The sequence below is a fragment of the Semicossyphus pulcher genome, unplaced genomic scaffold (genome assembly GCF_022749685.1).
Source record: "Semicossyphus pulcher isolate SPU_LCO1_2020_fin unplaced genomic scaffold, fSemPul1.0.p SCAF_25, whole genome shotgun sequence".
NCBI classification, from domain to species: Eukaryota; Metazoa; Chordata; class Actinopteri; order Labriformes; family Labridae; genus Semicossyphus; species Semicossyphus pulcher.
Window position 1 is genome coordinate 7038911 of NW_027211699.1, and position 15760 is coordinate 7054670.

The 15760-nt window shown below is 41.8% G+C and overlaps 1 protein-coding gene across 1 annotated transcript in view; it reads left to right on the top strand.

Annotated features, from left to right (window-relative positions):
- LOC138603963 (meiosis inhibitor protein 1) overlaps positions 1-14402 on the top strand; it is a 57417-nt gene extending 43015 nt beyond the window's left edge. The window contains 5 exon segments of the mRNA XM_069675743.1: positions 5054-5135; positions 5502-5608; positions 6787-6918; positions 13485-13612; positions 14348-14402. Of these exon segments, the coding sequence (XP_069531844.1) occupies positions 5054-5135; positions 5502-5608; positions 6787-6918; positions 13485-13612; positions 14348-14402 (504 nt within the window).
- Positions 14403-15760: the final 1358 nt, after the last annotated feature.

Consider the following 15760-nt stretch of genomic DNA (forward strand, 5'->3'; position numbering starts at 1 on the left):
TATTCTGAATCTTGCGTTCAGTTAGACATCCGGGAAAGGAAAAGGGAGCTGCACACTCACAACTTTTATTCATTCTTGTTATCCTGTATTATAGAAATCAGCGCTTGTTGACTTATTAGGGATCCTCCCAAGTGTAATATGAGTACCAAAGAAATGTTTATTTTTTTAAAGAAGTAAAAGCAAAGTTATCAGCAAGGGAGTAGTTTCCATTGTAACATTGGTGGGGATGACAGCTGCACTCTTCCTGCCTTGTTAAGGATTTATGAATTCACAAACAAAAAACTACTATCAGGTGTTTATTGTTTCATCACTGCTTGAGGCTGAAAAGAAGAAATTACTTAAGTCTTTGAACTCTGATCTCTGTTTCTTTCTCTGTTCTCTTCTCAAAGTGACACGTCTCGCGGCACGTTGTAACTTTTGATACCACACGCTTTCATGATCAGGTGTCTCAGTTTCAAATGTCATGCTGTAACCACAGACATCAGGGCAGCAATATTAATTGATATTATTGATTATAATATTTAAGTCATAATCTCGAAGATTTTCATTTAATTGAATGTCTGTTAATTCGCTATCTATCGCCGAATGAGGTAACTCAACGGTGACTGAGCCTATGGCCCACTGATGAAAGCCTTTGCATTTGCAGTATTACAGACTGGCTGTCTGTGGCGCCCAGTTAGTGACGCGTTTTCCATCAGCCAGCAGTGGTTGGTCTGCCAGAGAGGGTAGGCGGAGCTAAGCGGCTGCTTTTCCGCTCTCTGCAAGTGTTGCGAGTAAACAGTAATCTACTATGGCTGAACAAACAAAGAAAAGATGGATGACTACAGAAACAAATTGGACGCTCAGATGAAGGCAAACAGTCTAAAAAGGAAAGCGTCCGTCAGCGAGGAAAATCAAGAGTTACAACCGTAACAAAGAGAGCCAACAGTGGACAAAGTGGACTTGCGTAATTACCGTTTATTGCCATTAGAGGTGCCAAAGAGAACGAAACTGAAGTCTTCGAGATTGAATTTTTAAACAAACTGCACTGACCCAGGGAGAGAGAGGGAGAGAGTGTGTGTGCATAGGGACGGCGCGGATGTGACGCTGGTGATTTGATTATGAGACATGTCCAGCTGCATCATTTTCAGTTTAGCAAAGTGTCTGAACTGTAGACTGCAGTCCTTGTTTACAGTGACATACAGAGTGACGGCTGTCTCATATAAAGGCCCCCTTGTTGGTTGTAAGTCCAACAAGTGTAATTTGGAGAAAATTATTGGTAGGGACAATTCAGGAATGTCTGGATATTGCTAGGTACCGTCCCTACCCAATTCTACACCCTTGGTTATCAGTGTGCACATCTATCTTCAAACAGAGACGCATAACTTCATGTGCACACAGCAGTGGGCTTGAAGTGAAATACTGATTTGATGAGGCCGCCCCTCTCTTGCTTCACTTTCACTTCACCCTTTAATCTACAGCTGAGATAAAAATACAGGTAGAGTTTAGATTCTTATCAGCGTGACGTGGAACCTGCTTTTCACAAACAAGGTTGTGCAGCAAATGAGATTTCAATTGATTTGGCAGTTGGCATAATGGAACAGCACACATACAGAGCAATCTTACCTGCCACTAAAATGTTGTTACATGTAGCTGCTGTATTGAGTTTGGTTTCCGATTACAGAGGAGGCAGACTGCTGTTCCACCTGCAAGAATCTAACAGTACAAATGCACATGAGCAAGATCCAACATGTACTCCATTGCACAAAACACAGCAGTAGATCAAGCCTTGATTAAAGATGTGCACTCTTCTTTTACACATGTTGATACTTACACAGGCCTTTGATTTTACAGTTGTTTCAACCACTGCTCCAGCATCACAGTGCAGAGGCACTATTGTATATAAATATGAAGAGCTAAAATGCCCTATCAAGCGTGATCAAGAATATTGGCATCTCTCTTTTCTGCCACCAGTTAACGACCAGGTCTGAACAGTCACACAATGTAGGGTGCAATTTTTCTGTAAGACTGAAGCGGAGATATTGTGAATCGATGAATCTCAAAGCTTTCTGAGTTTACGAGTCGCTCCACTGTGAGTGGTCGTAAATGCATGCACACGCTGTAAACGTTTTTTCAATGACATTCACTTTGTCCTTAAGCTGGCCCATTGAATTTGTCTTAAGATAACTGATGGTTGTATGAAAGCGTATTGCATTCACTTGAGGGGGGAAAAACACTCTATTTTTCCGAATTAAGTAGTTAAAGCTCCTGTGAGCAGTTTTTTGCTGGTTATGAAACAGACTGAAATTAATTCTGTTGACTCTCTATGACCTACAAAAGCAAACCAGGCCAACAGCAACAAGATTGATTATTTCTATATAGATTTAATGCCTGAAACTGCTGGCGGGGGGTAGGTATCAGACGAAGCCATTAACTGCACACTGCCTTTGTTTACATTTTCCAGAGTAAAAATTTTACATGAGTGATACATATGACTCTTAAAAGACAACAGGATGAGATTTTTTGTTAAAAACCACCACTTAAGCACGTACAGGACAAAATCAGCAAAGAGATAAGAGGTACGGCTTTGTCCACAGGGGGCGCCAAAATCAACATAAACTAAAAGTTCCTCACAGCAGCTTTAATTATCTTAGAATTATGAGAAAAGTTTTCATCTAAAAGAATTCTGCTCGGTTTTTCTGTATTAACAATATACCTCAAATCCTGCGATTAGCTCTCATTTACTTATTTTTATTTATTTATTTGCACAAGATAAAAACAAAAATGTCCTAATTGATAAAAATTGTGAGACTAAGCAGTAGTAATACAACATTATTAAAGATATAGTGACTTGAGTGAAGATTGTTTTTTGCACAGTGAAATGCATGAAAAATTATATCCATAAAGTTTTAAAATCTTACACTTGTAACAGTCATTACACAAAAGATCAATTTTATAAACGAAAGCATGTCCCGCCTGTTGAGTTTAATCCTGTTTTATTTTGGGTTGGGGTTGAGACACTGGGAGATACTCATGTCTTTAATAAATATAGATGGTATTGTTGTTAGTTTGTCGACTCCACAGAGCCAGCGACCTTAGTGTGTGCATGTGAGAGCCTCTTGAAGGGTTTTGAAGAATCTTGTTAATTTGGAAAAACTGATTTTCTGATTTTCTGATGAATGCAATAAGCTTCCTTATGGATGTATTCAAGATGCAGTACTTTACAAACATTAGTGTGTCATTAATGTCTCCGCTAATGCTGTTCCTTTTGACTCTGACGAATATAAGCAGCTTGGAAAAGTTAGGGAATGGATGCTCTCAATTTGCACCAGCATTCACCTAAGTATTTGATTTAGACTTCAGATTAACAAGTAATTCATATATAAACAGACGCTCAGAGGTCATCCAGATAAACATGAGCTATAGCTACATGATTTGCTTTTAGACCTGCAAGTGTGATGCCGTAGCAGGTCATTCAAACTTCACAGCCAATGCAGACACAGATATGTTAACACAGATGTCCTTGCCGGGGATGAGAGGTAATCAAAATGATGTTTGAACAACAGAAATCAAACTTGTTAGGGAGGTTGTGAAAAAGTCTGTGATGTATTTGAATGAGTCTATCAAATAGCCCAGGACAAGCTTCAGTTCATAAAGTGCAATACAACCCCAGCTAGCAGGGAACGTTCCCATAACATTGTCTAACATTACCTACAAGTTCTAATTACGTTTGAAAGAAAACGTTTTAATCTAATATTCAAAGAACGTTTTAAGGATGTTTATCATTTCAAATAAAGTTCTTGTAACGTTAAAACTTAAACTAAGACAAAACGTTTTAACTGCAACATTGTGAAGATATTTACAGGATGTTATTGAGGCCTGGGACGTCAGAACACCTTTTATAAAACATTTGCTCAATGTTACATAAAAACAAAGGTAGAACATGCTCACTGCAACATTCTGAGGATCTTTTCAGGATGTTAGTTCGGCCTGAACTTTGAGAATGTGATTTATAAAACGTTCCTGAAATGTGATTTGAACATTCTCATTGCAACGTTCTCCTACTATTAAAAGGAACATTCTGGGAACCAAATAAAAACTTCCTGCTCAAAATGTTACCAGAACATTGCACGTAACATTCTCAGAACGTTCTTTGAACAAAACATTTCTAGCTGGGACCGGGCTTTTCCAGTACACTGGTTATAATAATATCATCAATAAGAAGCATTAAAGACGCCAGCTTTGAAGTTAATTAGTACATTTTCAAACACAAGTAAACAACATTTTTAAAGAAGATGTTAATATTCCTGAGTTTAGACATAATGAGGATGAAATATACAAACTATTGGGATAATGGGGATCGAGCATAAAGTATTCCTTTTTTTATCCAATGCCTTTTTACAGTGCGTCAGCCCCTGGTTCCACACCAGTGGCATTTCTTCTCTGTCGGGCTGAACTGAGCCTCAGCTCTATGGTTCAGTGCTCTGTAGTCTGCTGTTCAGCAGCTGATATGAGTAACCGTTCCCTTCTCTCTGCTTCTCTCCTCTTTTTTTCCCCTCCTCTTTTCCCTTGATGCTCCGGTTTAGTGGCTATAGGATCCAGAGCTGCTTTCCTCGTTGCTTCCTTCACGCTCTCCCCTCCACTTTCTTTCTCTCATTTACCTTAATTTCCTCATCTACCCTCTTCCTCTCCGATCTCTCCCTCATCTCATCCTGTCCCGCTCATCCCCCTGACTCCCTCCTTCTCCTATCTTCTCCCGTCCGCCTCAGGATTAGGGTGTTACCCTCCTCTGTCGTCTATATACCCGCCTGGCCTACTTCCGTATTTTTGGACACTACATAGTGCCAGCACCGCCACTGTGGGAGAAACATGCATTATTAAACCCAGACGCTCTCTCTGTGTTCCCTTGTTCTTTCTTTTGTTTTCTGGTGAGCATGTGTCTGTGGGTGTGTGTGTGTTGTCTGTGTCCTGTGCATCCTGTAGACTCTATTTTTTTGCAGTGATATGACATTTAACAGCTGAAAGATGTTCCTTTCTTCTTCCTTTTTAGTGTATACTTGTCTTTTATCCTCAGAAGCACGAGCTGTTGCTGAGAGCCACAGTCAACTGTCTAAGCTCCCTGCTGGGTTTCCTTCAGAGGAAGAGTCCAACTACAGGTATCAGACTGAGAGACAGTTTGGGAGAAATGGGTGAAGATTATTTGTACGTGTGTGTTCGACCAACAACAGCGCATGTGCGGGAGAGTACGTGTGTTTGAGAGTGTGTATTTGTGTGAGGGGGAAAGAGTGTAGCTGTACATGCATGTTACATATCATCTCCGTCTTCAACCCTGTAGCACGCGTGCATGTTTTTTTTATGTGCCTGCTGTACGTCTTGATGTTGTGGCTCTTTGAAAGTTTTCAAACATCAACATTTTTTAGGTATTTCATTGGAGAAACACAGCAACATGAAACAGAATTGATTTGAGTGAGGCGTCCTGTCTTGTCACCTTTCTCCCTGCGGGTTTGTTTTCTGTGTGCTAGCAAAGTACGTGTTGTGTCAGCCTTGGAGTCGATTCCTCCTCCACTGCATGATGAGCTCAGGAGAGAACTTCTTTCTGCACCCTGCCGTTCTCAGACTCATCACAGTTGTGAGTGGTTTTACACACACACACACACACACACACACACACACACACACCACTAGAATCGAGTCTGAATTCTTGCGCATGGTTTTGAGCAGTAATAAATATTTGATATTAAAAGTATCAAAAGTTAATGAAGGTAATAAAAACATAGACGTGGTATGTAGCATATGAGTAATGAGGGTGAGTACAGTGCAGTGTTATGCAGACCGACACAGTACAACACATGCAAATTAAAGGAACAATATTACCATACTGTTTATTCTAAAGTGAGGCTCTAAATGCTTTCTGTCTTTTATTATTCAGTGAAATCAGAAAAGGAGCTACTTGTCAGCTGTAAGCCATCGGGCCTCCTCTCACATATGAGATTTCAGAAACCAGATTTTGGAGATTTGTGAGGGCCTGTGCTCCCCATCTTTCCCAAGTTTTTAGATTTTTCAAAAGTTGATCTACCAGAATATCGCTTTGAAGTGATGACATGTTAAATGCTGCTTTGACTCTTCATGCTTGCATCTGTGTCTCTCATTTTTTTATTTTTTCCTTTAAAGGTATAATAAGTAGGGTTTTCCCTTGCATTTTGTCGACAACATATTCAAACTGGGCCCCTCCTCCTGGGCTCTTCGTCACCAGATGCTCCCTCTCACTCTCTCGTGCGAGAACACGCCCACCCCACCGAGCTCACACCAACAGCATCAAGGTTACCTTTGCGCTAGCATGCTAACTGCCGGTTACCGTTGCGCTAGCATGCTTACCGCAGTTTAGCTTTGCGCTAGCATGCTAACCGCCGGTTAGCTTGTCCTACCCGGTTTGAGGCACCTACCCGTCCAACATAAAGAAGGCCGACTCTGCATCGCTCTTTCGCCATGTTCGGCGGTCTGAACGGGGCCCAGTTGCTAATTTGAACCACTCCCACACTCACCTGTACGCTGTGATTGGCTCAGGGAAACACAACAGCGCCCCTCCTAAAAACGTCCCGTTTGAAGCAAAACAACAGAATAGATGCAGAGGGAAGGGTCTCACAAGGGTCTGCACACACACTTACCAACACGCATGTATGAGAGACCCATAAGTGATGATTTATATTATATTATATTTGTTAATGTCTATATTTAATTTTTCTAGGAAAATGCTACTTAGTATACCTTTAACTTTTCCCCTGGAATCTGTGTTTGTGTCTTCTGCAGCTCCTGCAGCATGGCAGCACAGCAGTGCTGTGGGAGCCTGACCTGCTCCAGGTGATGGAGGCAGCAGAGAGGAGGGGGGTGAAAGAGCTCAGCAAGGATGCCGCACAGGCCCTCAGGCAGCTCCTCACACAGGTACACCGATTCATGGTGTGCAAACTCAAACACACACACAAGATAAAACAATGTAGGACACACTTAGACTGCTTGGATTTACATAACAGTCGGGCTTTAACATGCTGTCACCCATCAATATCTACATTCTCTATATGAAGCAGTGACTGTATATATAGATGGACGATGCGTCTCTATCTACTCTCATTGTACACAATTGAAGCCAAAATACACCCCGTGATGGACGCTGCCATCTAGCACTGGTGATGTCAGTTGGAGCCAGAGCTGCGCAGTATCGGGGTGGAACCGCCTTAGCCACTTCCACGAAACTCAACACACACTCAACTTACCAAAAAACAGCAAGGAACCGACATGTCGGCGTATTTAACAGCAGAACAGCTTCTTTGTGTCGGTCTGAGGTTAACATTCACAGATATGTAAACTTCAATGACTGTAGTGATTGTTTTAGTTACGTCTCCTCTCCTTCCTCCTCTACTGTTAATCTGGAACAGATCGGCTGCAGGAGCCGTATTAGTCAACAGAGCTGTCAATCATCCTTTTTACAGCAGCAAATAACTAATTAAAAAAGACGTAAATCAGCATGATAAGAACTAACTATAATGACAGAAACCATGTTTGAGGAAAATGTATTTGACGTGACTCATGTCTCATCTGTTAACATGGAGAAGGCCAGTCAGCAGGGGGCGATAGAGAAAGTTTGGCTTCACTTTTAGGGAGCTGTCATGTCGTCCATCTTTTTATACAGTCTGTGATATGAATGAATAAAAAAACATTAAGTTCATACAAAGTGTCAGTTTCACGCAGTGTTTATATAACTGACTTTAAATTTCTGTTTTTCTGTGAAGAACAGCGCAGGCAGCAAAATACAGTGACAGCAGGGGATGCGTGGACAGAGACTGTTTTTTAATAGAAATAAAATACCAGCTTTCTGCACAGCAGCAGTACAGCAGCACACTGAGAATGTTTTTTGCCAAATTCATCATATGTTACATAGTGGTGACAGGTTACGGTTAAATTGGGGCTCCAGTTTAATGTTGCAATTGCAGAGACAATGCCAAGCGTACAGTCGGATATCAAAACATTCTGCTTGGGAGGTGGTGTTGCTCATTTGTGGCTCCTGGAGCCTCCATGGCCTGCTCTACACCTGCTGTCGATGACTTGTGGCCTGTCATATGGAGCTGATGCATCCACCTCTGCAAACACACACTGACTATCCTGCCTGTTAGCCACCTGTCTGGGACAGATCTCACACAGAAAGCCTTGTGCTTCGCCTACTCCACACCCCACTCCCAATTTAATTGTATCATTCATTGTCAGGCACTCTGCTCTCTAGTTGGGCTTGTCGATGCTATTAACTCAGGAGTCCAGCTGTTCATCATAAATACCCTTTGACATATATTAGTCGTGTTGGCGCAAATGATCCGAATGTAGTCACAGAAATTACTACAGCCTGCTTTGGCTCAGTTAAGTCCATAAATTACAAGTCAAAACATGGATACTGTTGAGCTCCTGGAATACCAAATACAAGTGGAGAAATACTTAAACATGGACCTTCAGCTCTGCTCCATAATTTCAGCTATTTGTGATCATAGGAGGGCAAATTTAAAAGATTCAAAGAAGTCAAACCCGAGCTATAAATGATAAAAATGTATTTGGCTCTGGGATGTCATCATTGATTATTCATTTGCATTAGAAATATTAAATTGAATAAATCACAAGTCCTTGTAGCTCCCGACTGCCGTTCAAGGCGAGAAATACAACCAGGGCAACAAGCAAGACACACAAGGGACCCATCGGTCCCGGTTATAGTTAAAGTATTCATGGAATAAATGCATAACTGCAGTCTGAGCTGCCAAGTCAGGTTACTATTTGAACTTGCTGTCTAATTTCTGAAAACGAGACAGATGAACACAAAGTCAAGGTATCCTCCTGCCAATATGAATTATTTGAATCCTTAAACTTTTACTGCTGGTGTTGTTCAGTGGCAAGACCTCTGCCGCTCGGTGAATGATTAAGTAAACTGGGTCAAATATATACTTTGACTGATAGAAACAGAATTTTGAGATCTGAACAAAACCATCATGTAGAAGTGGGACTTTTTTTAGTCTTTCTACTGCCATCAAAGTAGAGCCCCCGAGGTGCGAGTTCTCAGAGGTGCATTCAGAAATTAGTTTTGTGGAGCTTAAGTTCATATGGCAAAAAAATACTTGAGGCAGCGCAGTTTAATTTAGATTTTCACATGCAAAAGTTAATTTTTAGTTTTCACCTGTAACAGTGCAAACAGAAAATATGTGAGAGTGGGCAAGCTCAACTGTGGTAGCGGTAGCTTGCCAAGGCACATCACTTAGCTGCCAGGACCTGCCAAGGGAACTGCCAGTAGATACTGCGGCCTGCAGGGACCTGTCAGAACTGTATTGGCAGTTATGGTGGCTACTGGGACCTGCCAGGGGAAGTGGCAGTAGCTACTGGGACCTGCCAGAACTGTAGTGGCAGTTATAGTGGCTACCGGCTACCTGCCAGGAGAACTGCCAGTAGTTACCGTGACCTGCCGGGTTATTAGTTTATTATAAGTTCTAGTAGCTACCAGAACTGAAGATGCGGCAGCTCTGTCAGGTCGCAGTAGCTTCTGGCAGTTTCTCTGGCAGGTCCTGGCAGTTACCAGAACTGCCACTACAGCTCTGACAGGTCCCAGAAGGTGGTGGTAGCTACTGGCAGTTCCCTTGGCAGGTCCTGGCAGCTACCAGAACTGCCACTACAGCTCTGTCAGGTCCCGGCAGGTTGCAGTAGCTACTGGCAGTTCCCCTGGCAGCTACTGTATGTGTCACAGCAAGCTACCACTACCACAACTGAGCCTGCCCTTGCTGGAAAATGTAAAAAATTAACATGAATGTTTGAGTTCCACAAATCATTAAGGTGGACTTTGAGCACAATAACTGGTGAAAACAGATTTGCCCAACTGTGATTTTTGCTCTGCTCTCCGGTTTTATAGTTAGCTTAGATTAGATTATCCCAAGATGAAATGTGATATTTTATGAAGTTGCTTAAAATGCAGGTATTCTCTGTGAACTTGTTGCTATGTCCTAGATGTAGCAGATGAACAGAGTCCACCTGGGTTTGCTTCAGGACGTTATAAAGCGCTGCAGGAATAGCAGCCACATCATACTTAGCTTGAATTTGCCATCATATATATAAACCCACTCAGTATTCTGAAAGTAGCTCAGAATCAGAGTGACAGAATGATGGCACACACTGCAGCTCCCAGTGCAGTGTGTGCCAGGGAACCTGAACTGTGTGAATTTGTGTGCATGTGTTTGTTTTTGTAGGTGCCTGCGTGTGTGTGTGTGTGCGTGTGTGTACACCGTGTATGTATCTGTGTCTTTCTGGAGACATCAAGGCAGTTTAGGAGAGGCAGAGTTCAATGAGACAGACACTTTACAGTCTCAAGACAGTATGAGTTTTCACTCCTGTCATCTCCCCTGTAATCTGTCACACACACACATTGAAGTTCACTATTTACATAGGTTTTGTTTTTCTGCCTGCTGACTGAAGGGAAACCCCAGTTTGCAAGCGAGTCCTCTGTGCGCTTCTGTCAGTGATCTCTGGTATCACATCACAGTCTTACTTCCTCCCTGTGAGTCCTGACATGACCGCCGACTGAGTGTCTGAGTGTGGAGGCAGGCAGGCGTGCATGCATATACTTTCAGCGCACCAGCATCATTTGCTTTTGCAGCTTTGGCCTTTGGCAGTGTCCCACTCTGACTCTTGATACATTTGTCCTCCTGACTACAACTGTACATCTATATGATCCAGTGGCCAGTTTTAAGGCTTAGCTTGGACTGCATACTTTAATCACCCTGGCAGATCAGAGCTGCTCTTAGGGGAGGGTCCCTTTTAATAATTTCTAATGCTTGCAGACTTGTAATAACTTCCCCCAGACTGGAGGGACCCTCTAAGTCATTACTATTTCTATTTTTTTGTTCTATGCCTTTCACTTTACATTCGCTTCCTCTCTCCCTTTTTTTTTGCTCTCCGAGTTGTTTTCTCTAACTCCATTTTATTCACCTGTGTTTCACCTCTTGGTCTTTTTCATTTACTGAACACTCTTGGTACACAGCTTTTGTTTATTCGTTCACCTGTCTGTTCAGCAAAATACCATCCTCTAGAGTCTCTCGATGGGTCTGTTGCAAAATAAAAACAGCCTCAACTATGGATGCACGATATTATCGGCACATTATGTTACGCAGATTATGCTTATGCGGCATCGGCAGATATGTCATTTTTCTGCCGATATTTTCCAACAGTAAAACAGCACCGAGTCAATGCTACGACATTAACTCGGTGCAAGTGTGCAGGCGCACTACATGCACCACACCTCTTCCGTCGAGCGTGAAGAAGGGTGCAAGATGTCTGCACTATGGCACATTTTCAAATTCTCCAAAACTGACAGCAAGGTTGCTGTTTGCAATGGTTGCTCAGCATCGGTCATGCAAGGAGGGGCCAAATCTCATCATCCAAGAGTGTCTAAGTTGTCTGAATATTACAGTTTTATTTGAAAGAAAATGTTGCATACAAATAATATGTCATTTTGTACATAACCTAAGTTTAAGTACTTATATTGCCCAGTGAATGTGCACATTTTAAAAAGCACTGCATTATGTTATTTCTGCATCTGCCAGTGGGCCACTTCATTAAGAGTAGGCATGATATCAATTCCACTACAGGGGGGACTTAATGTTCTCTGCAATGAGGTGGGAAAAAACATGTGCCCAATATATCGGTATCGAAATCGGCAAAAAGTGTTGGAAAATATCGGCATATCAGCAAAAAATCCAAAATCATGCATCCCTAGCTTTAACCTTTGCAACACATCACTTGTTTTATCTGTTGGTGCTGCATTGCTGCTGCTGATTACTCTGACTGATGTTCCAACCTTGAGGTACTGAAGTAGGTATTTCCATTCTGACTGATGGTGCTGTCCCTAACATCAATTCTTATCCGTGCCCGTGCACTTAAAATCCAAGCCAGTCCAGGCAGAAAGAGAACATGATGATAATTTGATGACAAAGCAGGGATCGTGGTGATTTAAGAACGATGCTGTAGCTGCTGCAGCTCACAACAACAGTCTGATAATATGGTTAAAATTCTGCTTTGATGTTTTTAAAGGGTTACACAGTAAAATATTTCACCTTCATGTATTTTGTAACATCTTTATCATGTCTGCTATAGGATATAGTATAGTATATATGATGGGATAGCTGAAGAGACACAGGACATATGGGGAGCAGAGCTTAAGGGATGACATGCACCAAATGATCAGAAGACGAGGACTGTGGCCTCTGTACATGGGGTGCTGGTTTAGCTCGGTTTGTAGAGCAGGCGCCCCGTGTACAGAGGCCACAGTCCTCGTCCTGCATGTAATGCTTTGTTAGCACAAAGTTTTGTTGGACGTAGAGAGCTACAATGGAGGAAGGTGGTTCTGTTGAGCCTCCCCCAGGTGTTGTGGGCCTAACTTGACGAAACGCTGTTTGTTGGTTGTGTATTGTGTTTTACCACGTCTGTCAGGCTGACTCGCTGTAAACCAAATATTCATGCTGGTACAAATGAAGTAACCTAACCTAACACCGGCGAAGGGAGCCTGGGTCTGTTGTTTGCAATGCTGCTTTGGTTGCGTCACGTGGTAGGGTGATTGTAAGTATTGCGATGAGGGTACAAGGGGAGGGGTTTCTTCATTGAGCGCTTATCTTTATCATTAGTGCACCAGTGTTTAATTCCCAAACACACCAGCTTGAGCATGCAGCTGTCACTCACACTCTCCGATCTTCAGGCAAGATGTGAATGTGTGTTGCAAATAACTCTGGATTCAGTCGAGTGCTTTATAGCAACTTTAAGTTTTTGAACCTCTGACTCCTGCAGGCACTCGCTCTTCTGTGTCGGTACTTGGCAGTTCCTCATGAACAAGCATAAACAGTAATCCTTTCCTTTCTGTCTGCTCAGAGCTGCTGGAAACGCACTGTGACCTTTGGAATTTTGTAAACGTTTTCTCTTGATTGTGAATATTTTCATTTTCTTGTTGCTGCCTGTGTTTGTTCACAGCTCTTTATTGCCGACAGTATACTGTTACATCTAATGTATAGCTCTATTTGCTGCTTCGTGGCCTTTGTGCACATTTTTATCCACTTCACAGGCTTGTGACAGCTGAAATAAATCGTTTTGTTTTTGGGACCGAAGAGGTTCCTGTCTTGGTTGCTTATTTAGCTCTCGGCAAATCCCAGGTGTGAGTATGAGTCTCCCTCTGCTCCCTCCTGTATTCTGTATCTGTAAACAAGAATTTGTCTTTTGTCAGCTTATCTCAGGATTTTGTTAACGATGTATTTTCTTTAGTTTTCAGGGTTTTGTTTGGGCACTGATTCACACATTAGTCCCCACATCAGCTTTATGTCTTGTACTTGTTTGCTCCATCTCTTCCGTTCTAATATGTTGTCTTTTTCACACATTATGCCGCCTCTCCCCGGCTCTTCTTTGCTGTTTTAATTTAACAAAACAAAGTCCTCGCTTTGTCCGTGCAGATCCAAGGCAGTGTCCTGCAGCCGCCACCCACAGAGGAGCACAAGCAGAGAGTGATGAGTATGATGGAGTCCCTTGGCCTACAGATGCAAGCCGAGAGCTGCAGCCCCACTCTGCGCAGCAACGTCTTGTATCCCTCACCCAAGTGAAACACACTCATTAACACCTCTGAACCTGAACAAACAACACAAGCTGACACGCTGAATATATTATGCAAGCACATGCACCCTCACCTATACATGTACGTCATTTCATATAACTGCAGAAACCTCAAGCATGCCTCTGTTAGGTTAGAGTCTGAAGGGTGTTGCGCCAACACATACTCATGCAAACACACACACATGAAAGATGCTCATACTGCACATCAAATGTCAGCAGCAGAGTATCCTCATTGATTTTCTCTCGCAATGTATCGAATTTCTGTGTTGTGCTTCTCTCTTAATCTCCATCAAAGTGTGCCGTACAACACAGAGTCGTTACTGTTTCGTAGACAGAGTCGGTGCTAAAAGGCTTGGTACATCTGCTGTGCTGATTGACTCTCACACACACAAACACACACACTCATCCTTCCTTTCACCCACCCACACTCTCTCATATCTCCAGTCTGTCCCTTCAGTGTGATATTAGCCTAATTGGCTACTGTCATAAAGACAATATTGTCACATTGATAGAACAAAGATGCATCTTTAACAAGCTCAATAAGCTCAACCGTGATTAAAGCAGTAGTTTGCACTTGGGTTTAATTGGAAACAGGATCCATACATTCAAGAGAAACCTAATTATAGTTATATAGTCAAATATAAACACACACACACACACACACCTTTCTCTTCTTGCTTTTAAGCTCCTTAACTTTTCTCACCAGGCGTGTTGGCGATGTGACCATCTGTCTGTCGGACTTTACCATAAAAGCCGACTGATGTTCCAGCAAACTGATACTATGTTTTTTTGCTACGCCCTCAGTTCGGCAGTTTGTTTGTTTAGTTGTTCATTTATTGTTACACTTCTTTAATTCCTGTATTCCTAGTTTGTTTTCTGTTCTGCTCTTGATGCAGCATCACGCTGTCCCTTCTACGGTACAGTTTAAGACCACTATAGGACACAGTTCAGACATAGAAAGTTACTTGAACATGTTTGTGTTGATATGAAATATGACAGTTATTGGGATAGCAAAGTTGTTTTCATGGATTCTGTAACAGAGGCCTTTTCAAGCAAATGAAAAAGACTGTTTTTCAAGGAATCCAGTGAGTTCAAGGGATTGTGACCAAAATGAAAGAGGCCATTTGACTTTGTAGAAATAGAAATCCCTGTGATTCAAGCCACTTAATGGAGATTAAATACTAACCAGAGAAGGTTTTGACCTGGTTATAGCAGCGACAGTCTTCATCTTACACCTCACCACCTCTTTAGTCTGAAATAACCACAGAGAGAAGGTTTCATCCAAGTCAGGGACGCAGTTATCAAGGGCCCAGGAAATTGTGTGTTTGACAGTGACTGTGAGGTGGACGAGGCCTCGAAACATGCAAGATTGGAGATGTCAGTGTTTGAAAAAGTTCTAATAAAATCTCAGAATTTCCTTTATTGAAGAGGACCTTTAATTAAATGGGTACTGATCAATGTCAAAGGTCAAGAAAGCTGTCTAACCTGCAAAATTCAAGGGTGTAGTTTTCATCTGTGTGACATCTGTAGATTGTAAGCTGTACAACAAATTGATCACAATTAGTATCCACTCCTGTGAACCTCCTATTGATTTATTTGGTAGTGACTCAGTTTAACAGGACAGAGTGTTTTCTAGTGTTAATTTAATTAAAAGGTAAAATAAAAGTTCTTTCTTCAACAGATGTACACCTAAAAGTAAATTATCCCCCAAACAGTACGCTTTAAAAATAATATGCTGCAGATACAACCTTGCTAATTCTTAATGGAATTTCTTAATTTTCCTAAATATATTTAGAAAATCAAACATGCTCTGAATCTAATTTTTTTCTGACCTTATATTTGAAATATTTCCAACCAATGTGAGAATAGTTCTCTAGGAACATAGTTATGCTCCCCTTCTTTATACTCCTGTGAAACACATATTCATTTCTCAGGTGGTGGCTCACTCATGTTCATTTAATACAAAGACAAACTAAAAACGGGTTCTTTCTTGAAAATATGTACACAAGTCCCACAAATACATTTAAACTACCTAACATTCTCTGATTTTTTAATACTGTTTTAAAATGTGGCTGGCAAAATGCCAAGAGGATACACATAAGAGAAACGGAACGCATCC